Raw genomic sequence first — 21,589 nt, 5'->3', positions numbered from 1 at the left:
ACGTTATACTAGTGGAACTATATCAAGCTTTCGGTTTACTGCCTGACCACAAAGAAAGTGCACACCCATATACAGCTTTCAGCATTACATGACCTGAACCTAAACACCCTCAGCATATCAAAATCTTCCCCAAGGGAGAGAAATACTTTTAGATTTATTCTGCAAATCAGCGCTGTGCTCTTACTTCAGGTTCCCAAACCCCATCACACTATTTCTCTACTTACCAGCTTAGGGAAAGCAGCCTTTAAAACTTTTACAACTCCACATAAAGATATCTACATTACCTTTAAATGTGTTATTGTGCCAACATCAGCAACAAATGAATTTATGTTCTGCATTTCCCCAAGCTCAGTATTGATGAACCGAGTATACAATAAATAACACAACGCTGACATTCCGAGTCCAGTAAGCATTATTAAAAACAAATGTATGGTTGAGAATTTTAAAATTAGACTTTTTATTGAGACAAAATACACATTCACAGAACTTGATAGCGATGCAAACTTAGTCGGTACTGTAAATCAGATACACTAGAACCTGAACCCCAGGTCATGAAGCTTGACGGATAAAGAGATGCATAATTTGAATTTGCTAAAGATTTTCATTGAAAATATTTGATTAATGAAAAGTAACCCAAAATTAATTCTAAAATATTGGTCTTAAAACATCAAGAAACATAAAAGCCAGCAAATAAAAACAGTATGAATAGAAACCTTTGTAGATATGTTGTGATTCAGATTGAGTTCAGTTACATCAGGTTCATCTGCTCTTGCTTAGACGTCCAAATATTTACAGGTTTTTATCTCAAATTTAGATCCTAGACCTGTATTTTTTTATTTCTTATGCGTTAGGAATTTAGGTTGAGGTTCAAGTGAATCTGATTGAACTCAGGTCAGTGTAACAAAGGAAAACGTCAGTGCAGTAAAACTGAGCTGATTTCTAGTTAGTACATAATGTGTCATTAGATTGATCTGGATAAGTAGTTCATCTTTAGGGTATGTGAGCACAGGTGTTCTATGTCTTCTTGTTATTGATCTGGTATTACCACAGCCAGCTGGGGGATTACCGCAAAAAGGGGATTAACTTGGCATTGAACCACTCTTGAGTAAACTGTAAATGATCTCCATCAGTGCCAAGAAACACCAGCTTTCCAGCTTTGTCCATCTGTGCCAGTCCTAGGCGATCCTACAAAACATTACAGAACACACCGATGGTTTCTTGGCTTGAAATTTCACTTGCAAAACAGGCATCAGAACGGAAACTTGTTGGTCTGAACCCTATTGCAGTTTGGACATTTCTCATTGTTGATGGAATAAAAACGTAGGACAGAAATGTAGAAATTATTTACCTAGGACAGGGCCACCTGTGCAATGCTTACCTCTGTATATAAGGCACTTTGTTGCAAAGTTTCAGTCTCCTTAGCCTGACCAGTTTTGAAGAAGCCAAACCACTGAAATAAGGAAGTAATGTAAGCAAAGGTGTGCAACCGGTAAGTTTTTAGTAAGCAGAATTGAATGCCTTTGGTTACCTCGGATATCACAGGGTCCACAACGGTGTCTTTTAGAAACTTAACCATTACAAACTTCTCCAAAGTCATGAGGTTTTTCTTGTAGGTCTCATTCACCACCTTTAGGAAATGGAAATGTAGTACGGATATGATCATATATTCTTATCTCAAACCAGAAAATGTTGTACAAGCAACCTATAACACAATAATAATTTATCAATGAGATTCTTATGTATTCCACTTGCGAAAAAAATAAGTAAGACAGGCTTCCTCTAAACAAGTCTTGATGAAAAACACAGACGTACCCGCTCTTGATTAATATCAGCAAGAAAGAGGCTATGCTGTTTGTACAGGTCATCGTTGAGTGGATCGTGCCAGTACTGCGCCTGCACCAAGCTATAGCAAAAGCATGTGGACAGATAAGTTAGAAATAAAACACTTGAGGTGAGAATTTATAAGAAAATAATCAACAATAGGGTGATGTGATGCATTGCCATGGCAAAGTTTATTATTTCCCAAAAACAGTATGTCCCAAAGTGTTTTATTCCTCAAGTACCACAGCCTTTTTCCAGCAATTTATAATTAATTAATGATCATGTGCATTAATCATTACATAGACGAGAAAAATCAGTTCATGTAATCATTAATGTTAGAGGATAATATATGGTTTTCAGCAGCCAGCCTCTTTGTTTTTGTTCGCTTCTAGTTAAGAGGACCAAAGAAAGCGCAGCTTGTCTTGTTACAAAGAAACGAGTATGTGCAAAGACCCGATTCAGGAGACATTCCAAAGATGAAAAACTTACTGACCAGTACAAAGCACTGACAGTGAAGACTCCTTGCATAAATGTTAAAGAATCATCTCCTTGCAAAAGGATAGTTATCACCAACTATACATCTATCACTTTAAAATAACATCACTGTTTTAAATCTGTTGATTTTTTATTGACTTTGACGGTGTGAAGCATCCAGCTGTTACTATAGAAATTATAACATATTAGAAAGAATGCATTAATATAGACCTCTGATTTAAATTACCGTCACATTACTGACAGAGCGGCTGTTACAGAAAATCAACACCAACTGACCACAACTTAGTCAATTCAACCGGGCTGTTATATAAAGATAAAAGATTTTCCATGGCCATGAATAATCTAAAAACCACAGACTCACTGTTTCTGCACTGCATCGGTGTAGGCCCCAGAGTTGAGTGCCTTTCGGATCCAATCGCAAATATGAGAACTCTCACCAGGGCATCGAGGCAAACCATAAACTCCTGTGTAGCAAAGCAGAACAAGAACAACTAAGAAACCATGAAAAGGAACATGAAATGAAAATGACACGACAATGAAACCTGAGCAAGTTAGTAAGTAACTTCAGTATTAATAACACATCACATTTGGAAATGTGATACAGACTGTGCTTACCCGAGTTAACTATGTTTGACGTTATAAGTCATATTCACAAGTTCAGGGACTCAACAATATACACACATGTCCCTACCTTGATGCTGTCCACCGACTGAGATGAGAGTCTTCATTGGAGGGTTAGGGCATCTCTGTGCCACAGCGCGTCTGAGGAAAAGAAAAGCACAAAGCAGAAAGAAAATCAAAATGTTTATTCACACTCCAGATCATCATGAATTGCTTCCATTATCACACTACTTACAGAAACTGTGCACCCTGAGAGAAGCCCATGGCATTGTATCCTGCCTTCAGTTTAGGGTCCTTTGCTATTATATCACAAGCAAAGGCCACTTGATCATTAACATCCCTGAAAAATCCACTTTCTGTGTCCTGTAATACAGATTAATAAGCAAAACAACAACAAAAACAATGTAAAAACAATATCCTATTTGACAGAAAACACAAGCTAAAAAATAAAACATTACATGTATCTTGATATTTAACGTGATTACCTCTGCTATATTCTTTCCAATCATGAGAGAGAGCACGTATATACCAGGCAGTTCCGCTTCCACCATTTTCTTTATACCTCCCATGCTCATAGGGTTGCAGCAGTTATCTCCTATACAAACACAATTGAAAATAGTCTGTGTGAGAGGTCTGTTATTTATTGGATGACACTTTTCAGTTAGTACGTTTCCCTAGTCATGAACACCCTGTAAAATTAATACACGGTATTCATGTAGATGTTCCTGCTTTGAAAACATTAATTAACATTAACAAAGCAGGAACATCTACATGAATACCCTGTATTAATTTTATTGTATGGCTGATGATATTAAAAACCATAAATAAACAAATAACAAATAAAAGCCTTGATTAATCTGATCTTGGTGTTAAGCTTACTTAATGGTGCACTCCCTGATTTAAGTTCAGCTCATTAGCCACATTTAAAAAATATGCTATGATAATATTAATTTTATTTTAAAACCCTTAGGTGGTAATTTATCCTTTCTGTCTGGATTTATTTTAAATCTCGGCTTTCAGTTTGCCGCTGCCTTCGCAATATTTACACTCTGAATTTCCCTATGAAAGATTAATAAACATTTGTCATAACTTTATATCATTTATTCATTCATTCATTAACAGTAAGCACTTTATCCTTGTAAGGGAGCCTATCCCCAGGACACCATAGCACATCAGTGCATCACAGGGCACTATTTACACACTTCACACCAAGTGGAAATTTACCTTCAGCAATCCACCGACCTGCATTTTTCACTCGAGTTACATATTACTCTCTATTGCAATACAAGAAATGAATGCATGCCACTATTACATGCATTTGCACTTTATAAATGATAGAGAAAATCACGTGGCCTTGGTTAATATTACTTAATACTGGACATAGTAGTTGTCTTACCCATTCCATGCCATATGACCAACGGGATGGAGGTATTGGACCCTTGTGCTGCTCTTGAGAGTAAAAGCAGTGATCCAAAGAGCAGCAGCAATGCCATGTTTAGTCTGCAGAGGAAAATAACACAAGTGAGCAATTCACAGGGATCACAGGATAGCAACAGTACAGCACGTGACTGCTCAGGAGGGAAATGCTACAGGCTGAAGGAGAAAGAAATACTTAAGTGCTTCTTATACACAAATAAGCGCATGGCCATGTTATGACGTCATTAATTGCCATGCAGGTTTTGCATGGATTTAAGCACAACACTGAGTTTTTAATTAGAGTTATATGCTTTTATCGATTAGGGGCCAGTACTCTGACTGATCGAGACGTACAATTAGTTAAATGATAGTGATAATAATGCACAACTGCAAAACTACGCACTCACCAAGTCACTTCCTGAATTCAGCAACGAATCGTACAACAATGTTGAAACAAACTGGGAAAAGTATTTAATATCATGGGTGAAAGATGCATACCTGAAAAGAGTCACGTTCGGCCAATCTACATGTGTTAGAGTGCAGTGGTCCACACAGACGATTAAAAAATCCTAAACAGTCTTCCGGTTTCTCCAGTCACATGATCGACTCGCTAAAGACAAACCAGAAGAGAGCGAGAGAGAGACGGGTGTGTTCACACAGCGCAACGGCTGCGCACATTCATCCTTAAACCAGGTTGTGTACGCCGTGCTTTCCGGGAATGGCTGGCGAAAGAGATGTTAGATTGAACATACCCTGCCGGTTTCAGACGTACTATTATCCACAATAACAACGTGACGTGTTTATATTTCCCAATCTATCATGTACTTAGAAGAAAGTAAACAGTATTTAGTTAGGACGATACAAAACGCATGGAATTGTTTATTTTACACCAGCCTCTTTTAACAGAACATTCACACTATATGGTAAGAAAAATCTAATACGATTTGAGATCTATATAGCCTTTGGTTTTTGTCACTCCCGACACTTTACACTATACAGACGATCATCTAAAGCAAGTTTGTGAATTTTGTGTAACTTACATTTCTTCAAGTATGTGTATTTTTAGTGTATAATTCCCCTTTGGGATGAATAAAGTATCTATCTATCTATCTATCTATCTATCTATCTATCTATCTATCTATCTATCTATCTATCTATCTATCCATCCATCCGTCTATCTATCCATCCGTCTATCTATCTATCTATCTATCTATCTATCTATCTATCTATCTATCTATCTATCTATCTATCTATCTATCTATCCATCCATCCGTCTATCTATCTATCTATCTATCTATCTATCTATCTATCTATCTAGACATCAAGTCATAAACGTATTACACTGTATTAATAATGTGTATGGAAAAGTCCATAGTGATTTTTGGAATATTGCATACTGCACATGTCTGAGCGAGCTTAAATTAAGATAAATATGGCACAAAATAGTATTTGTTACATTACTATGCAACTACATTATGTCCCTTTTGCCATGCAATGAATTTGCTCATATGTATAGTTATATGATTATAATAAGACAATAATATTAATCATGGGGATGTGGTAGCTTAGTGGCTAAGACACTGGACTATCGGAGGGTTGTGAGGTTCACCAAGCTGTCACTGCTGGGCCCTTGAGCAAGGCCCTTAACCCTCAGTTGCTCAGTTGTATGGGATAAAATGTCTAAATGGCAGAAATGTAAATGAAATATTAACTTGTTTATATATAAGTACTGAGCTTATACAAATTCTATTTATTTCAAAACCCCACTGAGATTTCAGTGTAATCATGTCAGTTAACAGATATAATACCATTGGTTAATGACAACAGTCGTTAGAACAGTCAAGGTTTAAGTGTACAGACTTGATTTCCTGAACATGAGTTGGTCACATGTAAAACATGCACATTTGTAGTCATAAGATTCCCTATATCATAAACAGTGGCGTGAGTAGAGCAGTTACAGTTTTAGATGTCTAATACGGTGAGTTGTGTAGCTTGAAACATACTCTAGTAAAGGTGTAGTGTTGGATTACTGATGGCATAGTATCATCCACAAGCTCTCTTTCCACATACAGGACTAAATGACTAAGCGAAACCTGAAAAAAGCTCTAAAACACTTCGGATCAAGGACTAGCCACAATACAACTCAACCTGCAGGTTTTTTTATTTGGTAAGTTATGAAATTGGAAATCATTGCAAAGCACACTTTGTTCGCTGAAATATTGAACTGTGCATATATTTTTCTGCCTACACAGAAGCACTTGTTTCTCAAAGTGTTATAGATTTTTCTAAGATCAGAGCTCTGTATTAGGATATTTAAATGGATTTTTTTCCGATGCAGGACTCGTGGACACTATGGTTTGATGAGCACATCTTAAAATTGTTGTCCTTGAACATTTATAATGGCCCTACGTGATGGATGGTCTAGTCCCTCTACTGTGGAGGATCAGGAAGAAGAGGAAACACCACTGCTGCAGGAACCAGCAGAAAAATGGACAGGTTGGTTTCTTGGAAATGTTTGTATATGGAATTACATTTCATTTTGAAAATTTTCACAAAAAGAGTACTTTTATGGATTATGGTTTGGTTTGGGCTTAGATTTCTTATGGGAGTAGTATAGTGTTATAGTAAAATTGTAAAATATGATTAAACATGTTTAGGTGTAGATCTGATTCGGATTATTTGAGATTACAGAGATTATTTGAGTCACTGGCTGATCTTGAGTCAAATGTAACAGTAGAAAATACTGACTACTTGTCTGATTTCTAGGGGCTTCTGTTTTCTGAAATATCTTTTAAAGCATATTTACTTGCAGTGGGTGTTGCCATGTCTGTCCCCCGTGAACAATTTTTGCTTGTTTGTGCATTTTCTGCTACTGTTAACAATGTGTAACTGATTTAAATGAATGATTTACATCATTATTTCTTCATGTTGACTGACAAAGTTCTTCTTTCTTAGCAGTGGAGGAAACGAGTGTCTGCTTCGGTTGCTACATTTCTTTCCTCCACTAATCACATTTCTATCTATCTATCTATCTATCTATCTATCTATCTATCTATCTATCTATCTATCTATCTATCTATCTATCTATCTATCTATCTATCTATCTATCTATCTATCTAGACATCTAGACATCTAGACATCAAGTCATAAACGTATTACACTGTATTAATAATGTGTATGGAAAAGTCCATAGTGATTTTTGGAATATTGCATACTGCACATGTCTGAGCGAGCTTAAATTAAGATAAATATGGCAAAAAATAGTATTTGTTACATTACTATGCAACTACATTATGTCCCTTTTGCCATGCAATGAATTTGCTCATATGTATAATTATATGATTATAATAAGACAATAATATTAATCATGGGGATGTGGTAGCTTAGTGGCTAAGACTTTGGACTATCGGAGGGTTGTGAGGTTCACCAAGCTGTCACTGCTGGGCCCTTGAGCAAGGCCCTTAACCCTCAGTTGCTCAGTTGTATGGGATAAAATGTCTAAATGGCAGAAATGTAAATGAAATATTAACTTTTTTATATATAAGTACTGAGCTTATACAAATTCTATTTATTTCAAAATCCCACTGAGATTTCAGTGTAATCATGTCAGTTAACAGATATCTGTAAAGAAATCCTTGGCCATTTTTTGTTGCTACATTTCTTTCCTCCACGAATCACATTTCTGCACTTTTTTGAAATGGCAGCAACTCGAAATGACCGTTTTTTAACTTTTTAAAGTTTATTCTTAACCAGATTTTTCCCATTTCTCCTTGTGAATTTACATCTATTCCTTGTTGCCACAGAAAACTGAAACATAATTCAGACAGTTTTACACTGGCATCAGTACCTATTCTGTCAAAGTAGTCTAACAGTAAAGTTTTTCCCTTAGCTACTTGTTTACCGTGTGTCAGGCTAAAATCACATTTTAAATATAATACACATTTTTGTCATTCATATTACCCCCAAATATTTACATAATTCAAACACCATTAAACAACTTTAGTGTCACATTATGGATTTTCTCTAAGGAGATACCTTTATGGAGCCCTTGAGCGAACACCAGGGCACTCATTCACATCTAAGGAGAATTTAGAGTAGCCATTTTTTGAAAGCTGGGAGAAAATTGAACCTGAAAAAAAGAACATGCAAAATTCCAACAAATAATAACTCAAGGTCAAGATCGAACTAGAGACCCTTGAGTCGTCTCTAGTAATGCAGCAATGCAGTTCATTTGGTACCTAACATAATGTTTTTTTTCTGTGTCTGTAAAATGTCTCAATGATATTACAAGATGAGTAATATCTACTATATAATAAACTAGTTACTGTGCCAATGGTTTGCTTGTAAACAGTTTTCTATTTTCTGAATGTGATATTGAAGATGTGTGTTACAGTGCCTCCTCAGTGCTGCTCTGCCAGATACAACCTGGCCTTCATGATGTTCCTTGGCTTCGCTGTGGTGTACGGGCTCCGGGTTAATCTCAGTGTCGCCATGGTCGCAATGGTCAATACAACTGGTATGCAGCCATTGTTCAATGGCAGTGAATCAAAGGAATGTCCAGCATCATCTATTACCTCTAACAGCAGCAATGATATCCCGGATCAGCCAGATGGGGTGAGTGCTTTAGTCCACTTTCCCAGCCTCAGCGTATGTCTAAAGAGTATCAGTGAATATCAGTGATGGATTATATTTGCTTAAAGGCCACAATGCACTTCCTAGATTCCTGTATTAGAATGTAATATACTGTTTTCATCTCCTTGTATCATTCTCATGTCTCTCAGGTACCAAGATACCCATGGAATCCTCAGACTCAGGGAATGCTGCTGGGTGCATTCTTCTTTGGGTACCTTTTCACCCAAGTCCCAGGTGGCTACTTGTCAGGTCGCTTTGGTGGGAGTAAGTTCCTGGGAGGAGGTGTTTTGGGCACAGCGGTCCTCACTATCCTTACTCCTCTGGCTGCTGAGCTCGGGATCAAATGGCTGTTTGCTCTAAGAGCCCTGGAGGGTTTTGGAGAGGTGAGCACACATCATTGTATTTTTTTTCCAAATAATAACATTTTCACAATTAATTTTAATTTAATATCACATTTACACAATTAATTTTCATGTAATAATCACATTTGCACAATTCATTTTCATGTAATATCACTGATCAAACCTGGACAAAGATGTATTTTGTGTGTTTAGGGTGTGACATTTCCTGCCATGATGGCTATGTGGGCCTGCTGGGCACCTCCATTGGAAAGAGCTCGTCTGATGACTATCTCAGGGGCAGGAGGAAATTTCGGTGCTTTCATTGCTTTCCCTCTTACAGGCTTCATATGTCACAATCTAGGCTGGCCTGCAGTCTTCTATTGCTGTGGTAATGAGCTAAATCTAATAGTATCACTTTTAACCCCAGGTTCAACTTGCTTAAATATTATTATTTTCACACATCTTCTCTGATATGCATTAAATTATTAAATAACAATACCTGGCTTATTATGCATTTTAAAATAGCATATTTTTAAATCTTGAAAATTTTATTAATCACTGACATGACAATTGGTCTCTATTCTTACATTTTGCCACCAGGGGGCGCAGGATGCCTTTGGGCAGTATTGTGGTTCATCATGGTGTCAGATGAACCTCACACACATCCAAGAATAAGTGACAGAGAAAGAGAATACATTATCAACTCTATAGGCTCAGAGGTATTAAGTGATCTCCAGTGAATATTGAGTTACAGATAAAAGAGTGGAGTATTTTTGATACGTAGTTGTTTGAAATTATGCTCAATGAGTAATATTAACACCTGACCCCTCTCAGCTGTTACACTTGGCAATGTAAGCAGATGTTGGTTTAAATATCTGGATACTACTGAGGCCTAAATGGCATTACTATTACCTGTTGTACTTCTACTAGTACTACTACTACTACTACTACTACTACTACTACTAATAATAATAATAATAATAATTGCTGAATATAGTGTATTCCGTTCCTTTCTCTGTTGTACAGGGAGGTTCTCATGGTTGGTCAGTGCCGGTGTTGCCCTTGGTGTGCTCAGGCCCTCTCTGGGCCATCATCATCACACAGATGTGTTCTAACTGGTCTTACTACACTCTACTTACCTCTCTGCCTACCTACATGGACACAGTGCTGCACTTTGACCTGCGTCAGGTTAGAATACTTAAAAGCTCACTGGCCACTGTGTCTAAGAGCACTACGCATAAATTCATACAAGTACTATCTATGAATATCTCAACCACAATTGGACAAACATGCACTACTCATGAGATGGAGACATGTCATCTGATATTCTCTTACTCTGTGGTGTAGAACTCCTTCCTGTCTGCGTTACCCTACTTGGGCGGCTGGTTGTGCGCTGTGCTCTCAGGTGTGTGCGCGGACAAACTTTTGGAGAAGGAGATGCTAAGTGTAACGTCTGTCCGGAAAATCTTCACTTTTGCAGGTTAGTGCCAGCGATTGAGGTCACTGATCATGAGATATATCCCCCATACCTGTGATTACATGAAGAAGCAACCTAGAGAGGAACCAGACTCAAAAGGGAACCCATCCTCTTCTAAATGACATTCGATTTATGAATCTTTGTGTTTTTCCAGGCTTGGTCATCCCAGCAGGATTCCTGGTTGCTGTTGGATTCTCTGGGTGCAGTGGCATCCTCGCTGTTACCTTTCTCACACTGTCCATCACTTTCGGGGGCATCAGTGCAGCTGGAGTCTTCATGAACCAGATTGATATTGCTCCTCAGTATGGCCACTATGAGCTTCTGATATCACAGGCTTCCTGTTACATGTGTAGAAATATGCTACACTTATAAAATGCAGTGCTGTAGAAAAAATAAGAGACCACCATGTTATTTGCATTCAAATGGCAGTTTCATAATTATTATATGAACTCCATTTTCAGTCAATCAGCCATTATGCATGTCATTATTGAAGTTCAGTATTACCAAAATATATATTTTAAAGATTTTGTACATTTTTTGTGTATATAAAACAATTTCTAAATATATAAAACAAGCTTGCAGTATCTTTCTTCTTCCCATGTCCTCAGGTATGCTGGCTTTCTGCTTGGGATCATCAACACTTTTGGCACTATCCCAGGAGTACTTGCACCAGTGATAATGGGTCTACTTACCAAAGATGTGAGCTGCATATTCCATTCTAAACCATACTTAGACTTGAATAAAACACCACATAAACTTATAAACTCTCTTCTCTTTAAAGCATACTCTGCTGGGCTGGAGGAACGTCTTCTACTTGTCAGCAGGAGTGAGTGTATTTGGAGCCTTATACTTCACACTGTTTGCAAGTGGAAAGATCCAAACTTGGGCACTAAAGGACAAAGAAGAGACAGTTAGAACGCAGTAATCCTGTTTTGCACAATATTCTAATGATTTACTTGAACGCATGATTTTTAAATGACTTTTAATATTTTAGGTTCTTAATATAATTTATGAAAAGCATCATAAGAAGAGAATAAGGGATAACAGTTTGTATATTTGTATATGTGGTTAATCTGAAAATAGGGACCATTCCATGGAAATAACTACTGCCTCATATAATTCTGTAAAGCTGCTACATTTTATTTGACTTAATAGAAAATCTCAAAAAATCTTCATAAAACACCAGGACCACCTTCACGGTGTGCGCAGATTCTTACGTCTACATAGTGCCATTTTTCTAACCATTTTGTTTACTTCAACGATTTATACACACCGATAGAAACATATACTTTTCTTATTCTCCTATGTTTTTTTTTTTTTACAGTTTTTAAAAATGTTTAATATCTAAATGTTTTAAACCATTGAATACAATAATTGTAGCATTAAAACATTGGAATTTTTATACGGTTTTACATACAACTTTACATACAACAAGTTCTATTTTACAGATCCAGTTCATGGAAACTGAACTAATTTTTTAGTAAAAAAAATTAGTAATTAGTAATTGGGAGTAATTGGTACTGCATCATGCCTTGTGGTAAATGTAAATAACCGAAAGGTAATAAAGAAACGACTCATACTGTGAGCTGGTATTAATTTGTTTCCTGTAATGTAGCTAAACATTTTCCAGTTAATTGTATCATGCAGAAAAAGAAAGTGTTAAGTATTCAGTACATGAGGGCACATGGCATGTTAATCAATCTGTTCTAGTCAAAAGTAGTTATAGATTCTGTGGCTATAACAATGAGTTGTTTTGTAATACAACAGATGTCTATTTATGTTTGTTATGTTGGTAAACCAAACCTTTTAGCGGTGTAAAAGCTGAAGAACGTGAAGACGTGTTACGCACATCATACTGTACGCCGGCTGCAGTATAAATACCATTATACTGTTAATTATACAATTATACAAAAAACATTATACTAACTAAATTGATTAGTACTCCTAGTCTAATTACTGATATTGCTTTTATAATTATATGCAGTTATATTCATGAAGCATTTTAATGAATGCTTTAGCAGCCACAAAAAATTAAGAAGGCTAATAAGTAAGCATTAAGGAAGTCTTAATAAAGCATTTTTTTATGTACATAATTATAAATGTTAAAAGAACGTTGCAGAAATGTGTGTGAATTGAGATTTTTTAAATTGAATTCTGTTGTGAGTGACATTGTATTGAGTACTAGCAAGTCCCTGTCTTAAGGTGATGAGATAGGAACAAACTTATTAGAAGAGCACAATACATACTGATTCACACCTGGGGAACAGTTTATCTTAGCCAAAGCGGATACTATCACACTTGCAAATTTTAATATAAATTTCATGTAATTCTATTATTTTATATTTCTGTGTTGAATTGAATTGAATTTGGGATGAAATCAGAAATCCTGAAAAAAAAAAAAAACCCACATGGACATGGGGAGAACATGTACAGAAACTTTGCCCAGACAGTTGACCGAGGTCAGACAGCACCTACACCGCATACTGAAGGTGTATTATTACCCTTTTACCACAGATTTTTGCCAACAATTTTTTTTTTTTTTTCAAATTAAAGAGAGACAGGTTATTAACTCCAAACAGTCACTCTCTCACCAGTCTCTCTATCTTGAAAACAAAAACAAATGCAGATTGGCATGCTGGTTCGAAACCACTAAACCCTCATTCCCAAGGACTTACCCATGTCAACAAACTTAAAACTGACTGTTAAATAGAGCTAACAATGAAGAGCCCTACCAAAACTGCTAAATAACTTTGTCCTGACAGAACTCTTCACCATATTAATGATTACATGTTTTTAAAATATGAAAGCAATAGCACAGTGAGTACATTAATATAAGACCTTCCAGTCTGTCCTAGCTGTGCACAGCAGTATAAGGGGTCATAACACGTACAACACAAAGGCAATTGTCAAAACTATTTATTCATAGGGCATTTGTAAAAGTAACTGGTTTTTTTTTTTATATAATGCATGTATATTCAGTCTATTGTCCACAGACCTACTGTCAAGATTTTTTCATTGTTTTTGCTGTTTAAACATTCACTGTGTTCTTGCTTGCAGTGTCTTGTGAATCTGTCACTGACTAAAGAAATGCTCGATTGAAGCTACCAATTATTTTAGAATGGCAATGATAAATGGTGATACATGATCAATGACATCGATTGTTTATTTGTAAAATATTTACTGTCTTCTCGGATGAAATCGTCAAGCAAATGTGCAAGTGAATACAAGTTGTGCATAAAGACGTTACAGAAAGCACAGTAGAAAACATGTAAAAACTACTTACATTAAGTGTGGTAACAAAGTGTACCATAATTTGAATTTGGATTCAGACTGTTCATACAGAGCAGGAGCAAGCTGAATTAGACTGAATTAGACTCCAATAAAGTGACTACTAAATAAATACAATGTACAAAAATAATAATTAAAAAACTTCCTGGTTATTACTCCGTGAAGGATGTGGATGAAGGTGGGTTAAAAAGCATGTCTTTTTCTGAGGTGTTTTGTACATCATTATTTCCAGCAGTGTCTGTATTGAACCTAGATTGATTGCCTGAGTGCCAGTACTTAGAGGAATTTAACTGCTGTAATGTGGGTGAAGGCATACGCCTCAGAAGTTCTGTTAGTAGGCCATTTTGAGACTCCTGCATCTCTTTGAACATTGCCATTTGCCTGGCCCGTTCTTCCCGTGCTTCCTCCTTTGCCTCCTTTCTTAAGCGCTCTTCATGTTGCCTCTGCTCCAGGAGACGAAGACGTTCTCTCTCTTCCAAAGTCTTGGCGATTTCTGCAAAACACTCTTTCATGTCCTTGGCTATTTGTTCCTCCTTTGGTACTTTCTTTGCCCTTTTGTTTGGTGGTGACTGAGGTGATTCTGCAAACAGGCACAGCAAAATCCCATTATTCAGAAGAATTACACATCTAGCTTTATGGACACTAGTGTTAAGAATACCTTTAGGCAGATAAAGTGTAAATAGCAAGCTCAGACTCACCTGAGTGACTACTGGGTACAAAGTTTGTGCACTCCTTGGTCTCTGGGGTATTTGCAGTGGTGTTAGGTTCACCATTACTTTTAGATGGGGTAAGCCAATGTGAATTTGATGATGGGATTCGCTGCAAAAGTTCTCTAAGCAGATCATTTTGAGATTCCAGTAACTCTTTAAACATGGCCATTTGCCTGGCCCGCTCTTCTTTCTCTTCCTCTTTTGCCTCCTTCCTTAAACACTCTTCATATTGCCTCTGCTCCAGCAGACGAAGGCGCTCCCTTTCTTCAAAGTCTCTGTCCATTTCAGAGAAAAACTCTTTCATGTCTTTCACCATTTGTTCCCCACGTGACACTTTCTTGGCACTTTTATTTGGTGGTGACTGAGGAGACAGAGGAGATTCTGGAAAAAAGCACAGCAAATGCCATTACACACATCAGAAGAGTATTTAAAGAGTTAAAAAAATAAATCCAAATAAATAAATAAATAAATAAATAAATCCAAATAAATTATCCAAATATACAAATATTGAAGAAAATGGAAAAATTAATTATGTGCAAAATGTGAGAGAATATATCCAGAAACTCTCATAAGCAGGTTATAACACAGTGCATACATGTATAAAGAGAATTTAGCAAGGTGTCCTTCACAACATATGCACTTGAATTACTTTCACACATTAATTAAACCTACATGGAACATAATAAATATGTTCATTATATGTTCATATCATAAATGGTCATTATAGTGTAAATCCTTCCTTTTTCATAAGTCATCCATTCTAGGTTAGGGGAAAAAATTTACATTTACAGCATTCACTCAGCCGTTTTACCTGAACAAATTCACCCCTATGAAATAGGTGGAATATTCCACAAGTCACATGTTCAACAAGAAGCTTTATCTGAATTTCCTGAAGATCATGGGAAGAACAAATGCAAGACCTCTCATTCCTTTTCCTTTTTCAATGCACTTGCAATGCCACTTTCAAAAGTAGTACCATGTTTCCCAAATAACTGAAAGGGGATTATTCTTTCCAAAACTATATCTTGTTAATCATAAGAATTGCCTTAATGCCCTTATGCCAGCTATGCCTTTGTTAATTCTATGCTGAAAACTAGGCCATGTTAATTATTTAATAGCCACTCTCAACCTTGTAGTAATGACACTTTGTTGCCTGAGATGTGTTTGAAGGTGTGTGTGTGTGTGTTAGATTTGTTTTAGCCACCCTATACACACTTTAGATCAACTTTAAAGCCTGAATAATTAGTAACAATGGAAAATAAACCCACCTGCTGGACTTAAGGGCACAAATTCTGTGCACACTTCAGTCTTCAGGATTTCTGTATCACTCAGGACGGTTTCAGCATCATTCTCTGAAGGATAAGGCTCTAAAGGACTGAGCAAAGCCATGGGGTTTGCAGAACGTCCACCTCCCCATATATAGTGGCACATATCGAAATACGGCCAGTCTGACTTTCCCACTTGGCCGTTGCGTTGTTTAATCTGGTGGAACTTCTTCCGTAGGGTTTTCAGTTTATTTATCACCTGTGTCTTTTCTCTGAAAACCCCGCGCTCTTTGAGTTTCTGGGTGATTTTCTCGTACACCACTGCATCCCGGACAGTGCCATTTAGCTGACGGATAATTTCTTCATCTGATCGGATAGATAGCAGTTCCTTCGTTTCAGTATCTTTCCAATTTCCAGCCATTTTTCTTTAGCACTAGATCGCTATATATATAAATATATATCTATATATATTTGGCCTACGGTTTTAAACACCCGACCCAAATAGTGATGTGTCGTTTGCGGATGTGTCGACTCTTTGAACCGATTGTTTTAGATGAACGCCGATTCGCATACATTATCTGATAACCCTTTTCATGGTTTCTTTTTCCCCGTTTCCATTTCTTTCAGATGTAAACAATGTCGGTTCTATTACACTGTCATTACAATTAAACAAAATGCTCCCACAATGAGGTGTGTGTGTGTGGGGGGGGGGGTATGAGGCATTATAACCTTGTTCATCATGATAAAAATATTGATTCCGTGAAGCAATTCCAGGTATAGTTAGTCAACGAAAAAGATCAAACGATCACATACTGTCTATATAAAACACAAAAAATGTCAAGGAGTCGTTTTAGGAACCGAAAGAGTCGGCTCTTATTGTTGAACTGAACCAAATGATTTTGACTCGATGAAAAGAGCCGAAATTCCCATCGGTAGACCCACAGCTCGTCGCAGAAAAAATGCGTCACAGAACGTCACTGTCCAGACCAGACTGAGTCACTCCTCAAATCACTCCACTTTTCATTTAACTAATAATAATAATAATAATAATAATAATAATAATAATAATAATAATAATAAACTAATCATTAATAATGTGGTAGATTTCTGAAATATTATGAGAGATGTTTTGGTTATATAATTAATGATGTGTAACCCACTTTCTTCTACTTACCAATAGTTTTATTTTATTTTATTTTATTTTTATTTTTATTTTAGTTCATATTCCTTCTTTCATAATTCATTCATTCATTTCATCCATTTTGTTAATTGTTTAATGTAAATACTTATCATTGTTCTCATAAAGGTTTGTACAGTTCCATTTATGTTTCTTTAATTTAAAGAAAAGATTAAACTAAAGTCAAAGAAAACATTCAATTTCCAGCTACCTATCATGATCAACACTATAGACTGGATAATTTTTCTATTTTCACCGATAAGATAACTTCAGCTTCATAAATAGTGTCTATTTTCACAGCACAGTCTTTGGGAGAGTTTGTCCCTTGGCTGAACATATTTCATATTTGTATATTCTGCATTTTGTAATTGTTTGTGTGTATGTCATCTATTTTATGTGGATTCTGACTGGTAAATATATATATATATATATATATATATATATATATATATATATATATATATATATATATATATATGTATGTATTATAACTATTACTCTGTTAGTTTTATATTTTCCTTAAATCTTTATTTTTATTTATATTTATAAGTTTTATGTCTATACACTTTAAATTTATTCTATTCTGCTTCTCTTGAAACAAGGAGAGTCGTAAAAAAGCTTGATGATTTTGTATGTAATAAGTAAAATTTGAATTTGGTATGTTTGTGGTTTTCGTTATCTTTTCATCTAGAAGAACAAAATGGAATATATTAATAGAAAGAACTGTGAGTACTATTAACACTGACTTTTGAACAACTTGTAGATACCTAATTTCGTTTAATGACTTACAACACAGATTTTTTTTAAAGCAAGCTTTTCTCCATGTAATATTTGAAATAATCACTTTTATAAAACATTGTATTTGTTATACTGGTTTAATTAGTGCTTTGTTTTCATTTCCGGCTTTTTAATTTGTAGAAGAAAAGTAATAACAATAAAATGTGAGACACGCTGTACTAGAAAGTTACTGTACTGCAAGTTAAGACATCATGTTTATGCAAATGTTTGAAATAGTATCTATATTCTAGAGCACAGGTTCCAGTGGTCCTGGAGTATCGTTCTTTCTTTCTTAAAATCATAAAATGTTTACTGTATTCAGAGAACTGAATACAGTAAACTAAAACATATACATTTATTTTTATTTGTTGTATTTTTTTTTTTCAAAAGTGACAGATCTTGGTCAGGAAAATACTGGAAAGAGTACATTAGTATTAATGTGTCCATTTGTGTAGTAATGAAATTAAGGATTTGACTTTTCTTTTTTTGTTGGGTGCCATGACATCACCCCTCTATAGTTGGGAAACATATGGAAAAGAGCCCCTTTTACACATGAATAGGATTATTTGCATTCTCAGGTTCTCAGACAGAACCCTAGGGTGCTTGCACATGCAAGTGAGTGGTACCACCCTAAGACATCACACCTTAATGTTCACTTGAATGTGTTAAAAATTAGCAAGTGTGAGCATTTGGTTTCTACTTGTTGGGGCAGGGGAGGGTGTGCTTGGTCAACTGGAATTGTGTTACCATACCAAGGTTTGGGATTTTCTCTTCACTCCATTCAGTGCTTTTGGGTTTTCATTCTTTTCATTCTGTTCATTTCTATGGCTTAGATCTCAGGTGTTAGTAGGACTGGTTTACTGAATGTATCAGATATTTGTTTCTTGTTACCTTTCTGACAGAGGGGAAAACCATATTACTAGCTTTATAGAAACAATCATAATTTATATGGTGTCCAATATTTGTCACTAACACAAATCTGCAAGACTTTGTTTAGGTTCTTTTCAATCCAAGATTTAAAATAAATATGATTATTGTTTCTAAGCATGATATCAGTTTTAATAATAAATGCTCATAGGTTTAACTAGCCTGCTATGTGAATGTCCTGGGGAAAAATAGAAGGTTGGGGCCCTTCCTCTCCAAATGCATGACTCAATATTGAAGTCCTGCCAGCACTTGACCCATATCCAGAGCAACATGTCTCTTCCCACATGCCAGTCAAATGGTCAAAGTTTACACTGGAGTATACTATTGCAGTATGAATAGAAACACTTTTTCCCCCATAAATTCACTAACAGGGCATTAGCTTTGCAGATAGGTTTGTTGAGAGAAAGGACTGTATTTCATTGTTGGTAAAAGAAGCCAACTGGGGGAAAAGGTTAAATAAGTTTTGACGTCTCACAGCAGCAGGGAAAGTGGGACACAGAAGTGACGCAGTGTGTGAATGGGAAGAATCTGGACGCAAATAGAGAAAGTGGAATGCAAATGAAGATGTTGTTTTGACTCTGCTGTTTCTACAACTCTGAAACTAAAGTATATTCATTATTTATGTGTCTGACTTAGATCTCCACTTGTATGATAAATTCTTATCAGTGCCAATCATGCGACTGACATTTCAGACCACACCCTTTAACTCTTTAATTCATACTTTCGCTCTGTCTTACATAATTAACTGACTTCTGTGCCTCAGAATGCCCCCTGGACTTCATTATCATATAGATTAGTTAACTTTAGTTAACTCCTAAAATAAACTTTACCAAACAGTAAAGCTCTGCAGTAGCCTAAACTAAATCCAGCAACACAACAGGACACACTGGATGATGAATCAGTTAAAAGTTGTTGGTAAAGGGATGGAAATGATAAAGATAATGGAATGAGTACAACATTTAGCCAAAAACAACAAACAACAACAAAAAACATATGTGACATTTAGGCATTCGAGTTGTGTTTATGGAAACTAGGCAGATGGGTTATAATTTGTGTGAATTTTGTGTGAATGCTACTGTTTACCTACTATACTCTCTCTCTGTCTGTCTCTGTCTGTCTCTCTTTCATACACACACCAACCATGTCCTGTCTACTGGTTTGGTGTTAGTATTGGTAGTAATATTTGGTGTTTCAGAAAGTTTTGCTTTGCACAGTGGACTGTGTTTGCTGTGCATAGTGACTCAGAATAAACATTCATACCTTCATAATATAAAGATATCTGGTTACTCAGGTTGGGTGACAAGACTCTCCTTTAATAGCATTTAGCCTTCATTTATTGCCTCTCCTCTCTGTGCTCCCTCTTCTAAAAAATTTTGGAAAACTAAAAAAAAAAAGTTACTATATTCAGTTAAACTGGTATGATCACATACCAACAAACAGAATTTGCACAGATTTGCAATTAAAATCATTTTCACAGTTAGACTTTGCATACTTGTTCTAACTAGTTCAAGTAATTCAGTTGCTTCATGCTATAATAGTTGGGAATTTTAGATTTCAGTTGTCTGTGAATTAAAGTAATAGATTTTTGCTCTCTTTGGTTCTATATGCTTAGACAAGCTTTTGGGAAACATTTAAAAGAATGAATAAATTAAGTACAATCATCTTGCTGTGTCTATAGTGCTCTATCAACAATTTGTCCCTTGCTAGCAACAACAAAAGTTATATTCTCTGGTCCACGTGGGTAGGTTTGCTGCTTTCATAGAGCCACTGCATTGGGCCTAGAGTGTATGAGACAGTGTGTGTATCTGTTCAATGAGAGTATGACTGAAAGAAACAGGTGTTGGTTAGGTCTGTTGGGTATCAAAAGGGAGTTGAGAGGAGGCTCAGAGGGATGCCAGCTGCTTGAAATAGGTCCATTAAAAAGTGATGGAGACTATAAGGCACTCAGCATAGCCTGAGACTGGTAGGCTAATATGTTGGTGCTTGGTAAGTTGAGAATAACTATATTTCCATTTTCCGTTTTATTTATGCCATATTTATAATTTTAAAACAATACATAATCAATTCAGGCCTTGATTGAATAAAGCGTATTGATTGAGGAGAACCCCCACAATGCCTTGTCTGCAGATCCAGTCTGACTGTGAATAGGTGAGCCTTTGGGTGGAGACCTGTGGTAGACAATGGTGCTTCATCTCCTGTTATCACCCAAGTGTTTCAGATGTAAATATCTGCTTGTGAATACAGTGGGCATTCAAGCAGCCTGCAAGCAGTTTCGTCACTTCAGTGAATATCTTTGGTTTTGGCAAAGCTTTGGTATGCAGGTAAAGATTTAATAATTAACAGTGCAATACAGCAGTACAGTACACTGTTTTTAACATTAAAAAAAAGTGATCATTTATTTTTAACTCAGCACGCTATAGAGTTTAGGCAGCTCGAGTCTTTATATAAGCTCATCCCTTACAGCATGGTCACGTGTGCTGCTGTACATGGAGCACATACTAAACATACCCTACACAGTCTCCATAACTCCTACTCAGGCATAGGGTCTAAGAGCATTCAATCCAGTAAGTCTTGAGTCGTATTTAAAAATCTGTGAGCTAATTTATGAACCACTGAGTCTCCAGGTTTTGTGAAAATGTAAA

The 21,589-nt window shown here is 36.2% G+C and overlaps 3 protein-coding genes across 3 annotated transcripts; 1 reads left to right on the top strand and 2 right to left on the bottom strand.

The window, feature by feature from the left end:
* Positions 1 to 433: 433 nt before the first annotated feature.
* Positions 434 to 4,994, bottom strand: ppt1 (palmitoyl-protein thioesterase 1 (ceroid-lipofuscinosis, neuronal 1, infantile)). The gene is made up of 10 exons (XM_058377588.1): positions 4,852 to 4,994; positions 4,334 to 4,437; positions 3,423 to 3,532; positions 3,173 to 3,300; positions 3,008 to 3,078; positions 2,678 to 2,780; positions 1,813 to 1,903; positions 1,529 to 1,627; positions 1,379 to 1,450; positions 434 to 1,185 (listed from the first exon to the last, which is right to left on the bottom strand). The coding sequence occupies exons 2-10, from the start codon at positions 4,428 to 4,430 to the stop codon at positions 1,063 to 1,065; spliced, it is 894 nt and encodes a 297-aa protein (XP_058233571.1). The 5' UTR covers positions 4,431 to 4,437; positions 4,852 to 4,994; the 3' UTR covers positions 434 to 1,062.
* Positions 4,995 to 5,112: 118 nt separating this feature from the next.
* Positions 5,113 to 13,724, top strand: si:ch1073-513e17.1 (sialin). Its single transcript, XM_058377585.1, has 12 exons — positions 5,113 to 5,276; positions 6,426 to 6,520; positions 6,692 to 6,849; positions 8,747 to 8,967; positions 9,135 to 9,368; positions 9,540 to 9,714; positions 9,927 to 10,045; positions 10,353 to 10,514; positions 10,674 to 10,806; positions 10,958 to 11,105; positions 11,412 to 11,502; positions 11,585 to 13,724. The coding sequence occupies exons 3-12, from the start codon at positions 6,753 to 6,755 to the stop codon at positions 11,726 to 11,728; spliced, it is 1,524 nt and encodes a 507-aa protein (XP_058233568.1). The 5' UTR covers positions 5,113 to 5,276; positions 6,426 to 6,520; positions 6,692 to 6,752; the 3' UTR covers positions 11,729 to 13,724.
* A 52-nt stretch (positions 13,725 to 13,776) lies between these two features.
* Positions 13,777 to 16,606, bottom strand: LOC131344978 (uncharacterized). The gene is made up of 3 exons (XM_058377587.1): positions 16,070 to 16,606; positions 14,790 to 15,182; positions 13,777 to 14,671 (listed from the first exon to the last, which is right to left on the bottom strand). Exons 1-3 carry the CDS (start codon positions 16,485 to 16,487, stop codon positions 14,244 to 14,246), a joined length of 1,239 nt encoding a protein of 412 aa, XP_058233570.1. The 5' UTR covers positions 16,488 to 16,606; the 3' UTR covers positions 13,777 to 14,243.
* Positions 16,607 to 21,589: the final 4,983 nt, after the last annotated feature.

This window comes from Hemibagrus wyckioides, linkage group LG24 (assembly GCF_019097595.1).
Source record: "Hemibagrus wyckioides isolate EC202008001 linkage group LG24, SWU_Hwy_1.0, whole genome shotgun sequence".
Classification (NCBI taxonomy): domain Eukaryota; kingdom Metazoa; phylum Chordata; class Actinopteri; order Siluriformes; family Bagridae; genus Hemibagrus; species Hemibagrus wyckioides.
The sequence above is the reverse complement of the archived record's forward strand: the minus strand, read 5'-3'. Positions and strand labels throughout refer to the sequence as shown.

Excerpts from the sequence above, each read along its gene's own strand:
- ppt1 (XM_058377588.1), bottom strand. The coding sequence starts at position 4,430 with ATGGCATTGCTGCTGCTCTTTGGATCACTGCTTTTACTCTCAAGAGCA. Across the intron at positions 2,781-3,007 it reads AGTCGGTGGACAGCATCAAG|GAGTTTATGGTTTGCCTCGA; the intron begins GTAGGGACATGT and ends TTTGCTACACAG. Across the intron at positions 1,451-1,528 it reads TGGACCCTGTGATATCCGAG|TGGTTTGGCTTCTTCAAAAC; the intron begins GTAACCAAAGGC and ends TCCTTATTTCAG.
- si:ch1073-513e17.1 (XM_058377585.1), top strand. The coding sequence starts at position 6,753 with ATGGCCCTACGTGATGGATGGTCTAGTCCCTCTACTGTGGAGGATCAG. Across the intron at positions 6,850-8,746 it reads ACCAGCAGAAAAATGGACAG|TGCCTCCTCAGTGCTGCTCT; the intron begins GTTGGTTTCTTG and ends TGTGTGTTACAG. Across the intron at positions 10,515-10,673 it reads TGCACTTTGACCTGCGTCAG|AACTCCTTCCTGTCTGCGTT; the intron begins GTTAGAATACTT and ends TCTGTGGTGTAG.
- LOC131344978 (XM_058377587.1), bottom strand. The coding sequence starts at position 16,487 with ATGGCTGGAAATTGGAAAGATACTGAAACGAAGGAACTGCTATCTATC. Across the intron at positions 15,183-16,069 it reads TGTGCCCTTAAGTCCAGCAG|AATCTCCTCTGTCTCCTCAG; the intron begins GTGGGTTTATTT and ends GCTTTTTTCCAG. Across the intron at positions 14,672-14,789 it reads TGTACCCAGTAGTCACTCAG|AATCACCTCAGTCACCACCA; the intron begins GTGAGTCTGAGC and ends GCCTGTTTGCAG.